Here is a 24747-nt window from a genome sequence, read left to right on the forward strand (position 1 = left end):
CCAGAATCCCAAAAAATGTCATCGGTCCGGTCTTTGTCCACCGTGGACAGAGTAAAAGGGCTTTTTACCTACATGCAGTTTGAAACCATTTGTTATCTTTTCCTGTATGATCGGAAATGCATCTTCTGTTGCTTCCCAAACGATAAACTTTTACTCACCATCTAAAACAAATATCCCAGTTTAGGGAGATACATTTATAAGGTGAAAACAAAGAAGAACCGAATAAGTTTTATTCCAAATATGAAGAGCTTCCTTTAATATCACCATAAATCAGTTTTTACGTGCTTCTCAAGCGATTTTGGAAATGCGACATTCTCCATTGACGCTTTCCTAAAAATTTGAAGTTAATCGTTTCTATTTACTTAAAGGGTTAAAGAGAGAGGGGGGAAAAGAGCGATTAACTGTGACATCAAGCCTCTTACTTATGTCTTTAAAAAGGAGAGAGGGAGACTTCCAGAGGTAAATCTTCAGGTACTGAGACTCTGAGCAGCTGCGCGCCGACCTTGGAGTCTCCAGGCGCGCAGCGCAGGATTTTGCGCACTGGAATCAAGTAGAGCTGAAGGAACGGTCTGCTTGACTGGCCGCAGTCTTGGCACCGGCGGTACGGGACTCATTTGGTAGAATTTCACGGCGCACAGAGACAACTTCTTGCTCAAACCGCTCCGGATTAAAAAGAAGAAAACTGTTCGGCGGGATTTGAAACTTAGACAACTAAGTCGCTGTTTGAAGACGCCTCATTAGAGGAAATTCCAGCATCGTGAGAGACGGGGACGCTTAAAGAGGATTGTAGAACTCTTTGCTGGATTGAACAGGAGGGATTCCAGCGCGAGGTATCTGTAAATTTGCAGAACAGTAAGGACAAGTTCTTTTTTCTTTTTTTTTCTTTTCAACTGTACGAATAAAACCCTCTATTACTGAGGTTTTTTGGTAAATCTCTCCACTTTCGTTGCAGGTGATAACAGCGATGTTTCAGCGGCATGCGCGTCTTCTCCTCTCCAAGTCTTTCAGAGAGGATTTAACCGTCGCTCATCTCGAATAAAACTGACGAGTCGCTGAAGATGAGAGCCCTGCAAACATTATTGTTGTTTTTTCTCCTGCACCAGGTGAGTACTGGGGTGACTGAGTAGTTTATTTCTATTCTGTCTCTTGAAGTTGCACCTTGAAACTTAGTCTAGGAAGCCCTCATTGGGTTTAATTGCAATTTATTGAAACTGCATCGAATAGATTTTTGCTAAATAACACTTAACGACGTCAGACCACAGACCTCCTCTTCAGTTTTACAAATTGAGCTGAATTTTACTGACTTGCTCAAGTCTCAGCATTTTAGAAGGAACGTAAAAGAAACTAGAGGAAAAACTACACACTTGAGTACCATGCTTTATAGATACTTTATTGTAGTCTTTCACTTGCTACAAAATATCAGACATTAAAGTAAACTCCCTATACCTCACACTGCCATTTCTGTAAAAATAACATATAAATGCTACATATTTATAATTACTTTCGTACCATTTATTCTGTGAATTTCTTATTTTTCATCAAGCTGACTTTCATGTCCTTTTCCTCCGACTTGCGGCCTGACCTAAAACACCTCCTTTATTTCAGTAAGATTTATTTTTTGTCCCAGCTGTGAGTTGGAACCCTTGTGTGGAACTGGTAACATTTGGTAAATATATTTGCTCCAGCACAAAACAAAATAAGCCAGAGTTTTAAAAAGGGCACATTCAAATAAGAGATTAAACAAAAAAAAACAAAAAAAAAAGGGGGGGGGGGGGGGATTTTTTGTAAAGCTTTTGCTACTTCTTCTTTGTAACTCACATAAGGCTTACGTCAGTGCAAGGAAAATTATTTCGGCTTTACTAGAAATTCATTGTGCTAAGCTTTTTTTGATATAATCTTCCTTTAGTGTAATTTTATTTTTATTGCGTTAATCTCTATAAAGAAAGATTGTGATCTTTGGGGAAATTCAAAGGGTTTTCACTACTTTGATGAACATCTGCTGATATGTGTCCTTTCTAGAGGTTTCCTTAATATATTGTATTTTTTTTCTTCTTTTTTTTATCATTGTTGGTTTTATCCTGATTATCCCCTTTCCATGATCGGACTTGAAGGCGAAATGCCATCGGATTGAAGAAGTTCTTCACATCTGTGCTCAATCCTCAAAGAGGGCTTCTTTTAAAGATAGCCTTGAACTGTGCAGCTGCAGCAGCAGCAGCAGAAGGCTGTCTGTTCTGTTGTAATCAGCACTGAGCCTGTTGGGAGCTGCGCCTCCAGAGAGAAGTAGGCAGGCCACCCCCCTGGGGAGGCTTCTCTTTATATGCCTCGGTGGCTTTCCTCCCAGGACACCCACAAAACGTCTGACTGGGGAAATTTTAGACTTTATCAATATTACTTCAACTTTGTAGGCTAAAACAGCTGAAATTCACTCAAAACATAAAAGTAACTGAACTTTAAAGATGTTTATGTATAAAGATGATAGAACAGACCAAACAAAACGTAGCCAAAGCTTTAAGAGGATGCAGCAATGCTCAGTTTCAAATACTTAAAATTTTACGTTGCATCTGGAAAACTAGGAATTCATCCATTTCCTCCCACTCACTTTACGTACACTTCAAGTGGTGAAGAAGTAAGCCCGGCCCCAGCATCTCTGTCAAACCCCAGGGACAAATAAGAGGGTCAAAGCCATCCTGGGAGAATGGGTTCTACCCTGTGACATCTGCTGCACTTATCCCCAGCTCAATGACAACAGGACAATGTAGATGAAGACGAAACTTATTAAAGCCTCTCCGCTGTCTTCCCTCTGCCTGCCCTGTCGTGACTCTACTCCCACAGAGTTTCTCACAGTGGAACGTGTAGCCTTTAAAACTCAGATTAGGATTAGGTATGAAGAGACATTGACAAAGACTTTACCAGCTTGAGACGTTTCAGCCAGGATAGCGACTCTGTGGTCGTATTATGTTGGAACAAAGGCTCAACGAGGCCCATGCTGATGGGATCGGTGACAGTGTTAACCTCCTGTGTCACCTAAAGGAGATATATATATATACACACACACACACACACGTCTGTGGTTAAAAGTAAATAAATAAGGTTAGATCAGAGTGAGGAAACGAGCCTGGATGCGTTTTGTTTTTGGAACTGTGACATGCCTGCGGTTCTTCCATCGAACTTTGATGTGCAGTGATTTAAGGGATTACAAGTGATTTCTCAAAGCTTTTGGCAGTAGTTGTGAGCTTTTATTTATTTATCTATCTACGTGTGTTGCATGCAGTGGCAGCAGCTCGTGCAGTAATTGGCCCCGGGCGAGCCCCTTTCTTCTGTACCCTTTAACCTTTTAGGGTTTTCATGCTTCTCATGCTTGTCTCAATCGTCGTTACGTTAATGCAAAAAAAAAAAATGTAAAAAATTAAACTGCTGTTTTTTGTTTTCACAAATCAATCAATGTTTTCATGAATCTTAAATTAGATTTTTAACCCCTTGCAGATCATTGTTGCGACAGTCACCTCAAACTGCAAGACTGCATAGTTGCATAAGATTCATGTCTGTTAATGTAATTTCAACACACTGATTATCATGCTGCCATGTGACAGTTTTACCCAATTATGTGAAAGTTAAGCTTAATCAAAACGAAATATCTAAATCTTTCTATTTTATGCACTATTTTCACATGAATCTACTTAATTTAGAATCTGTTTGAAAAATAACATTATCTAGTTTCCTATACAACTGTAAATAAATTCAGGCATTAAGAGAAAAACATATTAAGTAGTGAAGAATTATGCAAACCGGTATTATAGATTTCAATGATAAAGTGGGCATGTTACAGAAACACATAACTAAAGAATATAAATAAAAAAAAAATAAAATAAAATGGTAAAGTAGCCCTTGAATCAAAAGATCATTTCAGTGTACAGAGTGTTCATGCTGCCCCCTGACAGAGTGGCACCCTGGGTACTGAGCCACGTCAAAAATACCCCTGGCTGTTTGATGATTTATCCCTCCGCCAGGAGATGAAGGAGGACAGCATTCGAACCTAAGGTAGTATTTGCCACTAGTTTATTTAAATAAAAGCAGTTTGTGCTCCTTATTTTCTCTGCAGCGGCAGAGAGAGCGACGCTCCTTTCAAAGTCAGAGTCGGCTCCAGCAAGGACAACACTTTTATCCATGTCTTCGTAACAAAACACAAATTCCACACAAATTCCCTCTCTAAGGACCTTTTAACCCTCTTTCCCTTGCCCATGCTCAATTAGGTTTGGTTTTATTATTTATTTACTGTATATTTAAAGGCAACTTAACACTGGGAAGTGTAATAAAATGTACAGTTGGGGGGATTAGGAGCAGCTCTTTAATCTCACGCTCCTGATAATGCTGCACGGGCTGATTGATTAGTTTTTCAGGAAGCTTATGTCAGAAAAACCTAATCCGTCTTTGGATTGTGCCAGCCTTGTAAGGTTTTCCGCGCTGCCACTTTATCATGGTGGCGAATTACAGAGCTGCTGGGCTGTGATAAGGTCCTCGTCTCTTTTACAGACCCCACCGCCCAACCCTTTTGCACACTTGCACTACACACAGCCCCCCTTCCTCCCCCTGGACAATAAAAAAAAAATGTGTTTATATTCTTCACATCCCTGCTCTGCCTGGTCTTCACATCAACCTCTCCCAGGATTTGCCTTGTAAGAAAGAGAGCGGGGAGGGGAAAAATGAGAAGAACTTAAGTCTTCAAAAAGCCACCAGAGAAATTGGGTGGAGAGAGAGAGAAAAATGTGAGCGAAAACGGGCAAGGCGAGGCCAGTGAAAATTTCTGTGGAAGTGATTAAAACATGGATTTGACGGAGTTGAAGAGGGCATGTATGCATGCGCAGCCTTCCAGGAATCATTTCGGAGCTTACATGGTGCTGATGTGTATCTGTGCACATATTGGGGTCACAATCTTTCCAGCCAGAAGGCTTGACTTGATAATCCCTCATAAACAATACCCGTCTGTGGCATTTGCCGTCCTCCGCCCGCATGTTGCTCATCACCTCTGCGAGGGAAAAGGTTGTCGTTTCGGAGGCTTAAATCCCTCAAATGCAGCCCGCAGCCACAACAGGTTGCGCTTTTACTGTATGGATCCCTGCAAGCTGTTCCTTTCTCCATCCTCATTTACAACCAGCGCGGCGATGAATCCTCGCTAAAGGTCTCCGAATGAAGAGACAGAAGCTCTGAATGATTGATTGCTGTGACACAATTGCCCTTTGCGCTGACAAAAACGCTAATCTGAAAACTGGAAGGCCCATTAAAGACTTGAGCCAAACAGTTATTAAGACAATGATTATTTTTGTAGCTGCTGCTCTTTTGACGAGAGCCGTCTGGGAATTATTGTGTCATTTATCGTTTTCGTTAAAAAAAAAAAAGAAAACCTGCATTCTGATGAATAATTAGTCTTCTTGGTCTCTAACTAGAGATGTTTGCAAGCTCTGATTGAATGAAATAGTTCAGGTGAATATTACTGCTGTATAAATATATAACACACTATAATATAACTGGTAAGCTTTATTGTTAAAGCAGTGTTTGATTTTACGAGACTCTGACTAAAAGTCCTCTCATGAATTTTAATTAATTTTATCACCATCACAATAAAAGTCACAAAATATCCTGGCAAAAATTTTAAGGCACATCGTTGACCCCTATTCGGGATGAACTGAAATGCAGATGATTCTTTGTTTGAGCCATTTATGAGCTGGTGTTCCTGGTGCAGGAAACATTATGTTAAATGTGTTGTTGAGATTTGTGGTCTAGGTCCAACGCTATGAATTTTTATTGCCGTTGTGCAGCCTCGGGCGAGTTAAACCGGGAGCTTCTGCTACCTTATGGCTCCGTCATTACAGCTCCGCAATATCAAAAACAGGCAGGATGTTCTGATGTGGAACTACTGCTGTTTAACAGACTGTTGACTGTGTTTTTAGTTTTCATTTTTTCAGCCAGGCTGCAACAAAATAAAATTTTCATTTTCGTCATTTACATTGTATACCTTTATCATTTATGTGACCAAAACAAAGTAGTGCATAATTTGAAAGGGGAAGAAAAATAAAAGATTTTCATTTTTTTTTTTTTCCAAATAAAAATCTAAGGTGGCGGCATCCAGTGCAATTAACTGCATTTAGAAGTTAAGCTGTAAAAAAAAAAAAAAACATCCCCTCTGCAGTTTACTATGAACAGTATGTAGTCAAATTACAACAAATGACAACTTTCTGGTAGATACATTATACAATGCATTGTAGAGAATTAACACCATGAACATGCCATCCCTACCATGAAACTATGGTGGTGGCAGCATCATTCTGTGGGGGTGTTTTTCTTCAGCAGACAGTGAAACTGGTTGGAACAGATTAAATAAATGCATCTCAATTATAACAGGACAGCAACATAAAGTAAAAGCTACAATAGAAGGATTTATGGCCTAGTCAAAGCCCAGAGCAAAAACCAAAAGAAAAACATTGGTAAAAATTCACAGATGAGCTCAATCAAGTCTGAACTTGAACAGTTTTGTTAAGAAGAATTTGTCACAATTTCTGTAATTAGATTTATAAATCTGGTGGAAACATACAGTTAAAGTTACTTCTACAAGGTAAACGGAGCACTTTTCAGATTTGGATTTGTAAAAAATATTGCACAATTTCCTTCCACTTCACAATTATGCAATAGTTTGTTTTGGTCTATCACATAAATTTCAAGAAAACATATAACATTTAGAATGATCAGAATTTTCAGTGAATCATTTAGCAAGGCTCATAGTGTGTATCTGTTCAGTCAAGGACTGACAAAAGCAGTATGATGTATTTAAATTTAAAACATTATTTAAAACTAAAGTTAAGAAACACAAGACTAAGAAACAAGATATTATAAGAGGAAAAGTACTAACCTGTTCAGGCCTTACAAACCTGCATCTGAGTTCACATATTTTCTTTCTTTAAGATATGGTTTTGCCTGAAAGACAAAAAAAAGAAGTAAAACCAGGTAGCTTTTTTATTGTTGGTCACAATGTATTTCAGTCTGGATTCCTTTAAATGAAAATATTTGCTTCCTGATCGTCAGCACGACAGAACAGCCTGCCTTGCTATGATTTCTGCAGTGGCTTGCTTTAAAACTATTTTGCTCATCAGAAGAAAGTTGTATGAAACTATGAAAGCTTAGGAGATTAGTAGTTTTCTGAATTTCATAAAAATTCATAGAAATTTGACTCCAATCTCTTCCAGAACTTATTTGTTAGATGTTTTAACTTGGCCCCAAATAGTTACAGAATAGAGGTGTGTAAAAAAAGTGTGAAAAGTTGGAATCTGGACCAATTTCGTCAAAATCCATTCTTTCATTTATAACCGTTCTCTCACTTATTGTGACTCAAACAAGCAAACGGTTTCTCTTTTTTACTGTCTGAAGTGTAGAGTTTTTAATTACCACCCGCTTCAGTCCTGTAGCAGGCAATCACACCACATGTCAGAGCTCAGGAAAATGATTGACCTCTTTAATTAAAAAGTGCATGGGTTCCCTGTAAAAAGGCAAGGTGTGACAGCTTCAGAATAAGTACAATAAATCTCCCCCTCTGATTATTCCCACTTTTGCATTTCCTGCTGCCGCTAAGCTTTTGAGGCCTTTCTTTTGCGGCTTGTCATTTTCAGCCCTAACAAAGCTCTGTCAGCTTCCCAGTGTCTTTGTGTATTTCTTGTGATGTACCTGTCTTCAGAGCGTCTTGGAGAGAAAGGAGGCAGCGTCTTGCCAGCTCCTGTTTCTTCTTCAAAGGGAGCTGTTTTCTGTGAAATCAGACGCGGCGCAGTCAGCTTTGAGAATGGAAACATTTGCTCTGTCAAATTTAGCGGATGTACGTTTGAGCAAATCAAGCAAAACGGCCCCCTATTTTTTTTTTTCCCTTCTTTTTTTTCCTTCATTAAAAACTTATTTTCGGCACAGTTTTGAAAGGAGCAAAAACGATAAACAGTAGTTGTCACAGAAACACGAATAAGAACGGCTGAAATCTGAAAACCAGCGAAGTAACAAACAAAAACACACTTCCTCCTCTCATATTAACTACAAAGATTTACAAGTGCTTTTACTATTGTTGCAAGGTGTTAAAACTGGCCAAGAGATAATTACACCGAGTCCTAAATGCTTTGCGGTATTATCCCCTTCAATCCCTGCTATCAGAAATCCAGGGGTGTGCGGCAGGTGTCAGGAGCCTACACACAGAGTTTAGTGCTCTGACCATGTAAGGGGATTATGAAAGTGATGATGCACTGAAAGGTAACGGCTGCCTGAAAGTGAAGTGTCGAGGGCTTTGCCACTGTCGCATGTGACAAGTGCCGAGATAACGGCGAGTATCCAGATTACCTGGAGGCTCTCTTCTCAGACGCGCCGCTCGCCGACTCCTCCTCTCCTGCCAGGATCTTCGTTAACACTTCCCCAACATCCGACAGCGTCGCCACATTTAAATTTCCAACACTGAGCAACGCTGGGTAACATCTCATTTTCACCCCCAGGGCCTTTCGCAGTTAATTCACAAATGGACGTGAGGCAGAATATCTTAAAAGTGTGTTATAATTAAAATTGTAGTCAGTTGTCATTAAGCTGGATTACTTACATCATCAGCAAAGGTATGATTTTATTTTAATAGCATAGTTGTGGATGCCTGTAAAAAAGTTTTTATTTAAATTTGTTTTGTAGAAATGTATTTACAATCTAGATGCAATGACAAATTTGCTTTTATTCAAGAAAATTATGACCATTGCACCACTGTGCACATCAAAAGCGAAACTAAAAGTGACTGGGCACTAAAACATCATAGTGCACACATGAACACATGGCTTCACTTATCCGGAGTCAATGCAAACTTCTTATCCACACAGGGTCCGACCTGCAGTCTGGAAACCTGAGGAATGCAGCAAAAGCTTAATTTGCCACAGTGTCAGAGTGTTATACTGGTATAAGAGAGACATGTCAAAGTACCTCTTATACCAGTATTATTATTTTACTGATTTAGAAATGCAGAAAGCCATAATTACACTCTAATTTAATATTGTTTGTGAGTATGTGAGAAGCAAATCTATGTTTTACTTAGGCAGCTTTATTCATGCAGCAAATTTCAGCAGCAGGCAATACGAGATGTTTTACATGATTAAGACATGAACAGCACATTGCATTTTCTCAAATGCTCACGTCAAAATCATCAGAAATATTGGAATAAAGACTAGGATTAGTGAGGATCCCAGATATCATTAATTAAAGGCAACTCTAAGCAAATGGGTCAATCAATGTTTTCATCTTTTTTTTTTCTTTTTTAAGTTTGCAGAAGTTTATTCTGGAAACCTATAGTATGCTTTTATGGAGCATAAAATAAATGCTGCTTCTCCACGTTTGGTTCTGATTTTGGGGATACAGAGCAAACTAGAACCAGAACACCTGCATAGTCTGGAAGTTTGATACAACAACAACGGGTCCTTAATATATTTCAGCGCTAACCCATTCAGTGCTTTATAAGCTAAAACAAGTGTTTTGATATATATTTTTTCTGAGATCCAGGGAGCCAGTTTTAAGACTTTGGAACTGGTTTGATGTGCTTCATCATTGGCTGTTCTGATAAGCTAATAATACAAATTTCTGCATGGCTATGTTTTGTTTTCCTCCAGTTTTACTGTGAAGAATCCTCTATATAAGGGAGTTTCCTTTGGTCGTATTGGGAACGCTTTCCAGCCATTTTGAACAGCATTTTGCGTGACAGCTTCTTTGTTAACCAAACAGGAAGACAAATGTGATTTAAAACCACACACCTGCAGAGATTCAGCATGTTTCATAATTGGTGTAAGACCTCGGTTTGGACCAAAGAAAGGTTTTTCCTAATGTAGCTGTTATTCGATTCTGAAAGTTTGATAAGTCCAACTTAGTTCTGAAGATCAAAAACCTTATTTTTCCTGCCTTTGGTTTAAAGTATAGAATAAAACTTAGAACTAGGCTATAAAGTCACTTTCCTTAGGCCAAAGGTGTCCAAAGTCAAGCCTCAAGGGTCAGTGCCTGCATGTTTGAGTTCTTTCCCTTGTTCAACACACCTGAATCAAATCACGGTTCATTTGCAGACCTTTGTAGAACTTTGACATGCAGAGAAGATACTTGGATCATTTGAATCAGATGAGTTGGAGCAGAGAGACGCCGGCCCTCTGGGAATGGAGCTGGATGTTAGAGAGCCGGAAAATACATTTCTTTATTCATTAGATTACCAATTTAATTTCCAGGCTTGAAAATGTTACCCTTTTAATAATTATTGCATAGGTTATTTAGTCAGTTAATTAGCATTGTTTATCTTTGTTTGGTGGCAGAGAATGTTTCATTTTCTTAAATAATAATTAATGAGGATTGATTAATTAAAAATAGATGTAATTTCTGATTCTACTAGTGATTAGCTCTCATCAATCTTTCAAGTTCAAGTGCTGAATAATCTTTGCATTTGCTCTACATAGACTCTTCTCCTGATACAAACACAGAAGTTTCCCCAATTCTTCTGTTAGTGTATCATGAAAATCCCTCAGCCGAAAGTTAAAGAATTGATTCTTTAGATTGATTTTTAAGGATTCAATAATATCGGCTGATTTACTACAATAATAGAATTTGACACAAGTTAACATCATTACAACACCATTACGTTAGTGAAGGTTACCGTCTCTTCCTTCTTGTTTAGAATATTTTAATATTTTGACTACAACGTAACATCTGTACAACAAAATGACAGAATTTCATTACAGTTTTGAAACTGTTTGTATTTGCCAGCAGTTTCAAAACTCATTTTCTGCAACATCAATAAACTCATATCAGCTGTGTTTTCTCACCCTTTCTGTTTTCCGAGAGCCGGTTGACACACACACACACACACACACACACACACACACACACACACACACACACACACACACACACCTTCACTGCAGCGCCCCCTCCCTGTCTCTTCTCACTCGCTCACTCATTTGGTGCCGTTTTATTTATGTCACCCGTCTCTTTCACTCTAGCTAAACATCAGTTAGTTACGGTGTGGGGAATATGATGAAAGCACTGACAACAGAAGCAGTTTTAGTTCTTAGCACCTGGTGTTAGAAAGTTTCCTTGAACATTTTTTTTCTATTAGAATTAGAATTTAGACATTATGTGAATTTACTAGCACAACTGAACAAATTTGATCTCAAGTCTCGGCATCTTGCAAGTGTGTTTTAGCTCCTTCATTTTCAAATTTACATTTAATCTGACCAAAGCAGTCTCAAAAACACATATTCTAATTTACTGAATATAACTGCATTCATGCTGCAGTATCGGATGCATTGTAAAGATGATGCTTGAGCACTATTTACCGAGTAATGAGTATCTTTGTTTACTGCTGAAGCCCAAGATACATACAAATTAGTGCGACAGGGTCACAAGGGAGCAAAAAACACCTGCTGTACCGTTAGCTTTTTATTATGGAACAGTGGTGAGAGTTTCCACAAGCCTATGCATGCAGCGTATTCAGTGCAAGGGGAGAAACTGAGCAATTTGTTCAGTTTAGTGCATCACTTCTTGAAGGGAGTGGCTCTCTAATGATACAGAATGCTTCAGTATGAAGTCAACACCCATCGGGGCAGTCGAGTTTGTCAATGTCCAAATGAGATGAGGCTTGGCATCGTTTGAGTCAGACTGCTCTGACACAGAAGAAAAATACTGAATTCTGTGATTGAGCTAGAGCAGAGCTGCACTGACACTGTAAACATGACTAATGACTCACATTTTAAGATTTATGGTAGCCAGAGGAGGGTTAAGTTACATGCTATAATTTATGCTAATCACAGAACAGCCTTGAGTGACAACAGGAGGGCACAAAAAGCCCTCTGCAGAAAATGCTGCTTGAATACACTTTTTGACACCAGAATAACTCAGCCGGAGCGTACACACTTTTTAAATTCAAAACTTGAGAACGAAATAAGCATACAGAAGGCCTCAATAAAGAATGTGAACCTGACAACCTTTTCAGAAGAGAGTGAGATCAATAACTCTGGAAGATAGAGAAACAGAATTTTTCTCAGGCCTGCTTGCTCATGTTGATGGTTGACTCAATTTTTAAAGGGCACATATCGTCATTTTTTACAACTTTTCCTTTCAGTTATGTTCAGACATGCAGCTCTCGACACTTATATTCGAGAAATATGTAAAAGAAAAAAAAAAAGTCAGCACACGGCAGGAGGGAACAAAGCTGAAAGTGTAACGTGGTTGACGACTATGTGCAGAAAATCAGACTTGCATAACACAACGGTCTCCAAAGAAAAAACTTAGTGGTTTCAAAGTCTTCATTTTCGATGTGTACACTTGAACAAATGATTTGATGGGCATCTTACCCAGAGATTTCATGGTACTTTGTGGAAGCAGGAGGGGGAAACACAGGAAAACAATAACTATGGCCTACTGTTACATTTTTTTGATAATGTTGATATGGTCGTGTGTTTCAATATTAGACACACGTGGCTTCATAGCCCTTTTTGTGCCCTAAAAGAACATGAAAAGCAATGGAAAGACCATTTTGCAGTTTACTTCCGTTTTATAGTCCTGACATTTTTTTATTGTGGCTCTAAAATGCAATAATGTTTACACTTTTAAACACTATCTGTAAAACAGCTTAAGATAGATGACATGTCATAATAATCAATTTTTAATGAACATTTTTAACCCTTACTTTCTGAAAAAATAAACTACAATAATAAAGCCTCCAGTCTCTAGTTTTATATTTTATGCATCGTCTTTTCCAGGATGTACTGGTTCAAACCGACGTTTAAGCCTCAGTGAAGAAAAAAAATAAGGAATTTCAATAAAGTTAGCGTTAGGTGCAAAATTCATTTAAATGTTGATAAAAGCTGAGAATGAGGTGCAAGAATGGAAAGGTGAGGCATGATCTGCTGTGTTTGAGGTGTTAGGAGAAGTGGCACTCTTTACTAAAACGAGTCTTCAAGAGATTCTTGAAGGTGGAGTGAGGCGTAGCTGCTCAGAAAGGAACATGTAGCATCACTGGGAACCACAAATAAAGCCAGTCTGGACTGCCTGGTGGGTACGGGTATACAGTCAATTTATATTCCTGAGACAAACACTTTGGTTAAAAAGGAGCATATGACTGAATATGAAAAGTAGAGTGTTGTAATAAAGCACTATTTGAATGACAGGTACCTTTTAGCAGTGGATGTTTTGCCTTTTAAGGGCCTTGTACTTTTGGTTTGGTTCTCAAAGCCCAGATGAGCTGCTAAGTTCTGGATGATGTTCTTATTAGTTTTGTGTGTCTAAATTTACTTGGATACAAAATCTCCACAATCAAGCAAAACCATATGTGCTGTTATTTTTTTTTAAAGTCAACATACACGTCATTTTTTTTTATAATTTATTTTTAATCACATCACTGTGTTTTGTATTAAATTATACCCCTCTCATCATTTACGACACGTTACATGGTAGTTGCCATACAGCTGGCTTAATAAGGCCCTAAGCAGAATGTATTATATTTTATTTGTATAATTTATTTTTATATTATCCATTCTTTGTCACTTTTGCATGCTGCATTTAACAACTATTTTTACAGTTGCAAATTAATGACTTAAACTGACTGTATGACACAATATGTTGGAAACCCAGTCTGCTTGACTGAAACTGTGAAGTCATTAAAATCCTGGCAGCATACAGATGGGCCGTAAATGATGCTCCTGTTCTGACCAGCATTGATAGTCTGATCTGTGCAAACATGTCAGGGCAAAAGTCCAAATAAATAGCACTACAATGGTTTATTTTATATTAGTGTGTCCTACAGTATAACACATGTTATTCTTATTTCATGCTCAATGTCCAGTTGACATTAGTATACCCAGTACATATTGTTTAGCTCTAAAAGGTTGTGGGGAGGTGACGTACTGTTATACATCCAAACACGACTGCAGTTAAATGCTTTCTCATTATTATGGCTAGACAAGGCTGGGGGGATGTTATGAGATTGATTTATTGATTTAACATGTAATAAAAGCATGTTCCTACTTAATAAACTTTATGGAAACACCAATTTTGTCTTATACTTCAAATATTTAGGTTATAAAATATAACATTTGCCCTTTAAATACCAAGTCTTAATGTAATTTATACACTATGAAGGTTTTACTAATATGTACATAACATTTCTAAAACTGTCCTAATTGATTTCATATTTCGTTTGGGTCAGCAGGGAACCTAAACAGCCATAAAATCTGGCAGCACCTAAGGCTAACACTGATATTTTACACAAGTTAGACACAGATCAGATGTAAACATTACAATATTGATCTCAAATTGATCGCATATCGGTATGAATTAGGATTTATAGGTTGAGTGCAGACACTAAGCCATCTCATTCTCAGAGGTCAGGTGGTAATGGCCTGACAGATCATACTGGAGGGCAGCAGATATGGTGCATGCTCACGCACACGCCGACGGTAGCCGTCTGTGATTGGTAAGGCGCCCCCCGGTGTGGATTTGCTGTTGCGATCCACCACAGTGCTGAAGCACCTGCCATGTATTTCCCCGGCCGGCCTCTGATTAAAAGTGATGGCTCTGGAGCGTGAGGCTGTTCCAGCGATCAGAGCGCCAATCTATTCTTCGGCAGGGTGGAGGCTCTTTGCTCAGTGCTCCCAAAGCGCCTCAGGGGCCTCCTCTGCTGGAGCCAGCGCTGGATGTGAATCATTACAAATTATATGCCCCGTAACATCAGCAAGAAGATGGCACGGGAAGGTCTGTGGGCAGTTGGGAGATTGTGGTGGCTTTAATGTCAGCTGAGCTGTTTGTCATATCGGATGCTTGAAAGCAAGATGCTGCAGTCAATCTGTGGCCTGATGCTAACAGCACTGTCCTGAGCAGCTGACAGGTGTTGTGTTTCGGTGGTGCTGGAAAGGGTATTACCACAGGCGATGGTGAAGGTGGTGCAGTTTTACTGAAGTGTCCAGATTTTTACAACGCAGAAACACATCAAGTTAATGAAGCTTTGGACACAGAAAATTAGCAGAGAAATGAATTGCACTACCTAAGTGAGGTCAATTTGCACAGATCAATCCATGAAGAACAGCGGGGTGCATGATTGGGACTACTGTGCTTGCACTGATGAGCAGGTTAATTGCCCATTTTGTTTATTGTGAGAAATTCCTGAAACCAATTTCCCCTAGACACATATCCCCGCCTTATGTGCGGGGAAAAAAAATCCAGTATGAAAAATTCAAACTGATTATTTTTGTTACAGAGGCAGCATCTTAATTAAACAAAAGCAGTTTCTTGCATACCAATCACAGGCCAAACTGTTAACTGGGCCACACATTTTTGTGGCTGCCATCACAAGCAGCACCACCGCTTCTCCGGTAGGCCTACACCCATCACAGCCAAGCGCAATGTCTTCTTGTTGCAAATACACATTAATGGCATCTTTTCAGATGATGCAGAGGCCAGATGTCACTGGCCTCTTAATAACTTTCTAGAGGCTAGTTCTGGTCGCTGTGGCAATTACCTTTATGTCAGGGCTCTAAAAGATATGTCTACCCACGGGACAAACAGGCAGCCAGCTCCTTAATGCTTATTACAGACAAACGTCAGAGCTGATTCATCCCGACTCGCTGTGCGAATCTTTGGTGCTCAGGCAACTGTGTGAATTTTAGTGCTTAGGTCTCTAAATCAAACGTGAACAGAACAGCTTTCAAATTTGACAAAACAAATCAAAAGCGAACAGAAAACGGTTTTCGAATTTAACAAAAACACATTCTATGCATTCTGCATTTGCTTTTTTTATTCAGTAGGAAACGCCTGACTAACACAGAAAATGCAGCAGAAATGTTTAGAAGTGATATGCACCCTCTAAGCATTTAATATGATACACATTTCATAGAGTTATGTTAGGATTTATGCAGTGTTATCCGTTTTTGTTCAATGCAAAAAGTGAGAGCACTTTAAAACACTCTGTATAAGCATTATCTTGAAGATAATCTAAAACCAAAGCTGCACTAAAACTATTGTTCAGCTGAGGATGCACTTCGGACCAACATGAAATAATTTAAAATAGACCTACTACAATAAGTGCTTGTGAAGATGAAAGCCTGTTGATGCAACTGGAATCGAGCAATAAACATGTATTTTTCTTCATCTAATACAACAAGAGAGTCCCTGGCTTTGAAAGTCGTCTCTGAATGTTGAGGAAGATTTGTTTCACCTTTCAGATATGCATGTGTACAAATGATCCACATTTTTTCCTGTTTCTGTTCTTGTTTGCTCTAGATGCCACTTTCTCTGAAAGTTAAAGAAATAGCATTTTGTAAATTAATAAATCCAAATTGGCTGTCGGGGTGTTAATGTGCATTTTTATCTTTTGGTTAAAGTCCATTATGAACTTTCTGTTTTTGGTCTACGGCTGAAGCCCTGGTACTTTTTAGCATAGCTCATCAGTGGTTAATTTCGTATTACCATAAATGCATAAAAATTGCAACTAACTTATGAAATGTACCAAGCCTATCTCAAGCATTTTCTTATTAAAATGTCACACTGTTTATAAAATAAAATTTGTAAATACTGAGAAATCTATAATCCTTAATATTGACTGAGATGATAAAATAGCCACTTTTCTTAGTGACCATTCAGAAGCTGTGAATCAGATACCAGCTTCAGTCTCATTAATGAAAAGCATATGAAAATATTTTCTTATACTACTTCTATAGTGCAGAACACTGAGGGATGCACACTTCCCACTGACTGTGCAAATTAGCTATAGAAAACAAATTTGGCTCGTAACACCAAGATAACAGTATTTTTTACCCTCCCATCCCCCTTTTTAACATTCAGGAAGTTTTTTTTTGTTAAAAGAAACTGGATTCACAATTATTTAAAGACCTATCAGTGCCTATAAAACCAAAGTAACCGAGTTTCTTTATTTATTCTTGTTTTTTAAGTTGTTCAGAGTTTCTAGAAATGCTTAATTAACAGACCCTGACCTACTCTCTCCCGGTGGTATAAATATAACGTGACACAGAGGCCCATTTCTCATAGCCACGGGCCATCAGGCTGTACAAGGACTCATGCTTTTGCTGCACACCACACTCACTCAGTGGGGAGATTAAGATTGAGATGAAACAATTTCCTAAGCTCACAGTTAGGAAACTGCTCCAAACCAAGTCTCCATAGCAACCTATCTTCATGCCAAATGTTTGTATGGGAGGGATACAAGAAGGCCTTTTCTGTCCTAATATCATAAACTTAAACATGTTTGCTAAACCTAACTGAGACTTTATTTGGGACTTTGGTCCAATACAACTTAGACCTGCTTATCAGAAAGAAGTAGGTGAATAGGCATGACAATTTATTACAATTCACACATAGCATTAAAGTCCATCCAAATGACTGGATTGCAGTTATTCACTGCACATACAAAGTCACATCACAAAGTGTGCTGTCCGCTCAGCAATCAGTGGGTCCACTGATGTTTTTGTAGCATCATAAACAGTCAGTCATTACTTTATTTGTTAGACATCAGCATTGCTGACATTTGTCTGAGTTGATTATTTTTTTAAGTACCTCAAAAACAACAAGTAAACAGCAACAAAGGTGAAATTAACTTACACACACTTAGTCCTTATGCACCGTAATTACATATTTTTTATATATTTTCTTTCACTGATTTCAAATCTAGCAAATAAAATCTCAATTCTCAGTTTTCAGTCTATAATTTGTTTTTTAAGCAAGAGTCTGAGTCAAGTTTGCCATAGTCAGGTCAAATCAGTGGGTGTCAAACTAATGCAAATACAATTGTTTTAGGCAACCTCTGGCTATGTGGATAATAAAACTGTCCTTAATACATCCCTACAACATTCACAACTGTAGTTAGTGCTACCTGGACACGATAAGATTAGTCAGAATTCATCTTAATCTTAGTATAAGCTGAAGTCCCAATGCAGCCGAGCTCCCACCCCACAACTGTTGTGATGACACGCTGAAGGGGGGAGTGTGAAAAAGAGGGGAGGTTCTTAAAGAGACACACCCTAACTCCATAGGTGGAGCGAAAGTCTTAAGGGAGTTTGTTCCAGAGTTGGGGTGCTGCCACTAAAAAGGCTGGGTCACCCCAGTGCTTTAGCCTTGGAGCATCTAATAAAAGTTAACGTTATGGCCTGAGAGATTTATAAACAACAACTTAAAAATTCAGATAAATGAAATGAGGCATGGCTTTAAAAACAATCAATAAAACTTTAAAACCAATTTTAAATGGACAGGAATCAAACAAATGCTCTCACGTCTGGAGGTGTTGGTTAAAAGACTGGCAGTTGCGTTGTGGACACATTGAAGTCGTACCCAGGAAGACTGAGGGACACCAATACAAAGTCCATTACAGTAATCAAGTCTAGAGCTAATAAATGTGTGAATGGCCAAGTCGATTTAAAAAAGATTTAAGTTTGGTCAGTAGACGCAGATGGGAAAAGCTGGATTTCACCACAGAGTCAATTTGTTTATTAAAGTTACTTGATTTTGCCATAAAATGGCCTTATGTGACCAGAGAAAACAGGACAATGAAACAGATATAAATATTAACTTAAAGCTCTTCATTTTTCTACATTTTATTTTAAGCTTTTGTACAGTTTTGACAGGGATTGCCAACAAAACCGTAGGATGCAGTAGCTGAGTGTGTCTGATGAATCTGTTGTTTTTTTGTTTTTTTAACAGAGAATTAACGTGCGTGCCACCTGATGCTAAATATTACCTTTAAATGCTTGCTAAGGATTCACAATGTGTTTGTGGCTCCGGTATAACAATGAATGCAAAAGAGAAAGCCTTTGCTGGTATGCTTGTTTCCTTGTGTTTCTGTTAGACGTACAGGGACAGAAAGAAACCAAACCACAGAGACAGATATCCACCACCTCTTTGCCTCGTACTGCTGAAATGAAGTCTGCAGTTATTATCATAATAATGTCTTGTTTCAAGTCGCCCTGAAATGCCTCTAGCACGCCTGCACCGATTAAGAAATCTTAATTAAGCTTTTGTAGATTCTCCTTCATCAGACCTTGCCTCATTTTTTTTTTTGTTTTTTTTTTAACAAACACTCGTATTCTTTTCGTCAGACACTCTCACCTAAATGAACAAGGTGTTAGCAGAGAAAGTGAGAGAGGAAGAGAAAGCAAAGCCTGTGTTTTCGGCACACGCTTTCAAGTTTCCCGTGCTTCATCTCTCCCGAGGCATTTAAGTATTAGATATCCCTGCGCTGATCCGCTTGTTGTCACAGCAATTTCCCCAGTTGCTCATCATACTTAAAACTCCTCTCTCATTTCCATTATAATTATCCAAGACAAAGCTCACCTGAGATTCGCAGCGAAAGACAATTTAGTTTCACCTCTGGAGCAGAGCAGCATGACGCTTACTGCGTAATGGATAAAACAGTTTGAGGTAGTTGGCGAAAACGAGAGTCACCTCCTCCGTTTTGTTTGCAGGGGTGAGGAAACGTTCCTGTTGGGAGTAAACAGATTTCACGACCGGGCGCGAGTTTTATTTTGGTGTCGTTAGAGTCCAATCAAATTAACAACAGAGCTCACTTGAGGTATTACTGAAAGAGGAGCATTCGCTGGGAATATTGCCACTGGTGGCTGGTTGATTAAACGGCCGTGGCCGTCGTGAACTACACAGAGGAACATTATTACAGAGTTGCCTCATTCATCTGTGTTTACAGGGAGCAACTGTCTTAATTAAGCATTGTGCAGGCTGATGGATTGGCCAGTCTCACTGTCTGTAGCAGACGTATTGATTTCACATTCCATACCCAAATAGCCAAGTCGTTTTCCTCCCCTTTAGGCGTTAAGGTGCCACCGCAGCGTGGGACATTAGGAGCATTTAAAAGAAGCTGTAATTATAAAACATGCGGCCCTATTACGTGTCAGATGGAGAGGTTTGTAATGTGACTGCGACAAAACAAATTGAACCAGACGACCTACTTTGTTAGCTTTGTACACATGTGTTTCAGTTAGGCTTACAGCAAAATTATAATTAGTCTGGGAGTACTGCACAGCGTCTTCAGTGAGGATTCAAACAGCCGCTGCCGTGTGCTCTCAACATCTGCTTCTCTCAGTGATCCCTACAACAGGGCCTGGGGAGAGAGAGCACTACTAATTACTAATAAAACTAGCTAAGCCTATTGCTGTGAATTACTGCAGCTTTATCTGAAGTGGACCAGAAATCACTCCCGAAGCAAGAACAGGGTTGGAGAGATGCGAGGAGGGATCGCAGTGTCTGGATTAGCACAAAGCTTGGTGTATGTTGTGATGCCTCTACAAAGGAGTGTTTTCGTGTCGGACATTAGTGCGAGATTCAAAATTCTGGCCGACTTGGATCATCTTGAAACACCTTGACTCAAAGGCTCAGGATGCAAAGCATATTTATACAGACATACTGTCGGACTTTTTTGAGAAAATTCAACATATGAGTGAATAAAATGAATGGTTCCTACTATTATGTGAATATAATTGGACTCCCTACAGTGGCTTGAGTTTTTGCCATGTATAATTTTTTTTTTTATATCAGGTTTTAAAATACTGAGAAATTAAAGAGATCTAAAGACAAAGTGTACAAAACACATTGCATTTTGGGGGGAAATGTGAGAAAATGCACTTTTTAGTGAGGAAAATTTCCCGGATCCCATATTTATTCTCACAATTGAAGCATATTCACAAGAGCTGCAAACATGTCTCCTTATCTGAACTGCTTCATCTCAGAAGCACACCACAAGACGCAACAGGAAATGTCCAAAAATCCTTAAATATAATGAAAGTACATTCCTGTACAAACAAAAAAGATTTTATACCTTCAACTTTTAGGCAAGGTGTGCAAGGAGAAAATCTTTGCTCCCCAAGACATTAAGGCCAGACTAAAGTTTGCCAGAAAGAAAGTAGACAAACACCAAGACTTCTGGGATAATGTTCTTTTTACAAATGAGTTGAAAACTGACCAGAAGAGACCCTCAGGGTACCCGAGTGTCAGGGAAAAAAAATTAAGCTGAAGTAGAACTGGATCCTTCAACATGAGAATAACCAAAATCACACTGTTAAATCCACAACAGATTGGCTTAAATATAGAACTGGAAAGCCCTTAAACAGCCAAAGCAAAGCTTAGACGTTGATCTCATTGAAATGTTTAACATTTGATGGCTGAAAGTGACGAGTCTGGCAACTCTTCATCAGACTAATGTCAGAGACTGGTAAATGGCTATAAATAGTGACATATCACTGAGGTGTAACCTACAGTCACGGTTCTTCTGCTTATACTGATCAGTTTGGGTTAAAGATAAGCTGTAATCCCCTCAAAGAAAGTCAGGGGTCGCCATGCAGTACTAAGATTTGTATCTAATATAGAATGCAAAAAAAACTGTTTCAGCATATTAAAACTAACATTTAATGAGAAACTGATTATGGATTATTTGGGCAGATTGATTATTGCTTCCTCTAAATCTGTAACAAACTCTTGTGAAGTTATGCTTAGAAGTGGTTTTCATCTCACTTAAAATTGTTTTTTCTCTCTACCTCTCCTTTCGTGTTCTGTAAAGGTCGCATGCAGGAAAGTCCATGGAGGCGCCACAGAACTCATCGAGTGGAGGGACAGTGATAACGAACAGAAGATTTCTCCCACGGGGGTGAGACCACGGATTCTCAACCCCCTGCGTTTGTTTGCCAAGGGCTCCCCTGAGCTCAAGAGCAACATGAGGGAAATGACATATTTACAGAACATGGAGGACTTTTGGGACTGGTTATCTAACCAGACAGATGTTCAGGGTGCACAGGCCAGAACTAAACGCAGACCCATCGTGAAGACTGGCAAGTTCAAAAAGATGTTTGGGTGGGGGGACTTCCACTCAAACATCAAGACAGTCAAGCTCAACCTACTGATCACAGGAAAGATCGTGGACCACGGGAACGGCACGTTTAGCGTTTACTTCCGCCACAACTCCACCGGAATGGGGAACGTCTCCGTGAGCCTGGTGCCACCTTCCAAAGTCGTGGAGTTCGAGATCGCCCAGCAGTCGACACTGGAGACCAAAGACACCAAGTCGTTCAACTGTCGCATTGAATACGAGAAGACGGACCGCAACAAGAAGACCGCCCTGTGCGGCTTTGACCCGTCCAAGGTGTGCTATCAGGAGCACACACAGAGCCACGTGTCATGGCTGTGCTCAAAACCCTTCAAGGTCATATGCATCTACATTGCCTTTTATAGTGTGGACTATAAACTGGTGCAGAAGGTATGCCCTGACTACAACTACCACAGCGACACACCTTACTCCTCCACAGGATGACCTAGCTCTTAGCTTGCAACAGCCTTTAGTTTCATCTCCAACCGATGTAAATGTCAAACTCTAAAGTCTCTGTCCACAAAACAACCCTGAACACCCGAGTCTGCTGAAAGAAAGTCAACTCGATCAGGGCAAACACACTTCAAATATTTGGATAAAACCTCTGTAAATATAGCAGTTGTATCCAGAAAAGAAAAGAAAAAAACCCACAGACAGTTCGGTCTTTTGAGACTTGGTTTTAGGGGTTTGACAAAGTAAAAGGCAGTGCTAACTCCCAACCCTGCGTAAATCCTCATCACAACAGCACATGTTCGCTGATGTAATTAGTGTGTCGTCCAGATGTTTTCTTTAAGGCTAGACCATGGGCAAAATGTTGCACCAATTAAAAGTGCAAACCTGGAATCTGGCAGTGCTGGAGCCAAAAACTGTGTCACCTAATTGAGATAGTCATCATTTAACATATGACAAGATTTTGATCCATCTTAAAAAAATTATCTAAAAAAACAGTTATTTAAAAAGGCATATAATAATGAAATGTTAATGTAAGAATACTGTATTAAAAAACAGAGAATGGATAAAAAGTTTGACTTTGAACGAGACCGGATATCCATTCGTGCATTTGGAAAACTCAAAAAGGATAGTCTTTTATTTCAAAATTTTTCAATAAGTGTCTTGAAGATTTGAATAATTATTAATATTTAGGAACATCTTTTGCTAAATTTCTCATATATGTATTAATATGATCAAAATGACTAATTCAACTTATTTCAGTGGACACATGACAAAATACACAGATCGATTTACAGATTTCTGGAGGTTTATAATACATATAATGCCCTGCAAACATTCTCATACTGCTTGACGTTTTCCACATTCAGCAGCCTTGGATCAATTCCTTCTAGAACCTTCTTTCAATGCAGTAGCAGCTGCAGGTCTTTTGGAGCGTCTACAAGCTTTGCAAATCTAGAATTCTTTTTTTCTGTGCTTAGAGCATTTCTGGACCTTGACTGAGGATTTCTAACATGAAATTGCTGTGATCCACGTCATTTGACTGTAGATCTGATGTGTATGGCACTTGTCCTTCTAGAAGGTGAACCTCCACCCAAGCCTGGTGTTTTTTTCAGCAATAACCAATATTCATCTCCATCCATCTTCCCGTCAACTCTGAGCACCTTCCCCACAGCATGACGTTGCCACCACCTTGTTAAATAGTGTTATTTAGGTTTCTGTCAAGATGACATTTTGCATGTAGATAGCATATTTTTTTGTTGTATAGCCCAAAAAAGCTTCTGTCAAACTGTGCATGGAACCTCTTAAGGTTTTATTTCAAAAACGGCTTTCTTCTAATTGCTCCTCCATAAAGGCCGAATTTGTGAAGCTAATAATAATAATAAATCCATTTCCTTTATGTGGTTAACCTTAAGTGGGCTTGTGGTCGTCAATCCATCACACAAAGATAACCCTGCATGCATGCACACATTCACTTCTGAGGGCAGTTTAGAGCAAACAAATAACCCTATATGCATAGTTTTAGACTGCAGGAGGAACCCAGAGTATCCATGCAAAACCCACACACAGCTGCACCAGTGTTCAGCCGAATACTAATACTAATAGTTTTAATGCTTTTAACATATTCTCGCTCCTGAGCTGTGGATCTCTGAAACCAGTTGCTATGTTACCACTGGTCTGTCCTACTGTTTATGTAGCATCTGAAGCAAATTGGTTGCGCTGGATTTTTTTTTTTTTTTTTTTGGGGGTATTGGAGTAAAGGAGACCAAATATAGATGCAGACAATAATTTTCAGAATTCTTTTTAGAAACAAAATACAGTTTCTTTCCTACGTTAGTTATGCACTGCTTTTTTAAGATGCTACTGCACTTAAAATCTCTATAAAATACACAAATATTTGTCTTTACAATGTGAGAAAATGTGGAAAACTCCAAGGGGTATAAATACTTTTGCCAGGCACTGTTATGTATTTCAGTTCTCCTGTGTTGATTGCCGCAATTATCCCAAGGCATGTGTGTGCTAAACCGGTCTGAAATCCAACATCTGTGTTTGCAGGATGCACTTTGAGGCAGCAGCCTGCCGAGCGAGCCATGCAGTGGATTAATGTGTCAGGAGAGGAGGGGAGGGAGACGCAATAATTGCAGGACAGGTGGATTTAGTGAGTCTGGCAGACAATTATCAGCACTTTGTCATGGTCCTGCTACCAGCCCTGACATTACCTGTCTTTAATAGGCTTTAATTAGCCTGGGAATTTCTATTCGCCAAGAGGAGAGAGACTGAAAAAGGAAGGAAAATGGGCAGAAGTTGGGGGGAAAAAAAAAAAAAAAAAAAAAAAAAAACTTGTCTTTTTTTTAAAAAGGGGGGAAAATTTTTAAAAAAAAAAAAAATTTGGTTTTTTCCCA

At 39.1% G+C, this 24747-nt stretch overlaps 1 protein-coding gene and 1 long non-coding RNA gene across 2 annotated transcripts in view; one reads left to right on the forward strand and one right to left on the reverse strand.

Moving 5' to 3' along the window:
* LOC106959624 (neurexophilin-2-like) lies at positions 1-24652 on the forward strand. Its single transcript, XM_015052331.1, has 3 exons — positions 1-852; positions 953-1103; positions 21593-24652. The coding sequence occupies exons 2-3, from the start codon at positions 1059-1061 to the stop codon at positions 22337-22339; spliced, it is 792 nt and encodes a 263-aa protein (XP_014907817.1). The 5' UTR covers positions 1-852; positions 953-1058; the 3' UTR covers positions 22340-24652.
* Positions 6764-24747, reverse strand: part of LOC106959628 (uncharacterized) — a 23215-nt gene continuing 5231 nt past the window's right edge. The window contains exons 2-3 of the long non-coding RNA XR_001427398.1: positions 7711-7787; positions 6764-6966 (exon numbers count right to left, since the gene is read on the reverse strand). This is a non-coding gene — a long non-coding RNA (uncharacterized LOC106959628). The remainder of the gene's footprint in view (positions 6967-7710; positions 7788-24747) is intronic.

This window comes from Poecilia latipinna, unplaced genomic scaffold (assembly GCF_001443285.1).
Source record: "Poecilia latipinna isolate Pla-1442-1.1 unplaced genomic scaffold, P_latipinna-1.0 Scaffold1102, whole genome shotgun sequence".
In the NCBI taxonomy this organism is placed as follows: domain Eukaryota; kingdom Metazoa; phylum Chordata; class Actinopteri; order Cyprinodontiformes; family Poeciliidae; genus Poecilia; species Poecilia latipinna.

Bases quoted from the DNA above. Each gene is read 5' to 3' on its own strand.
- LOC106959624 (XM_015052331.1), top strand. From the start codon at position 1,059: ATGAGAGCCCTGCAAACATTATTGTTGTTTTTTCTCCTGCACCAG. The intron at 1,104-21,592 runs GTGAGTACTGGG...TGTTCTGTAAAG, and splicing joins TGTTTTTTCTCCTGCACCAG to GTCGCATGCAGGAAAGTCCA.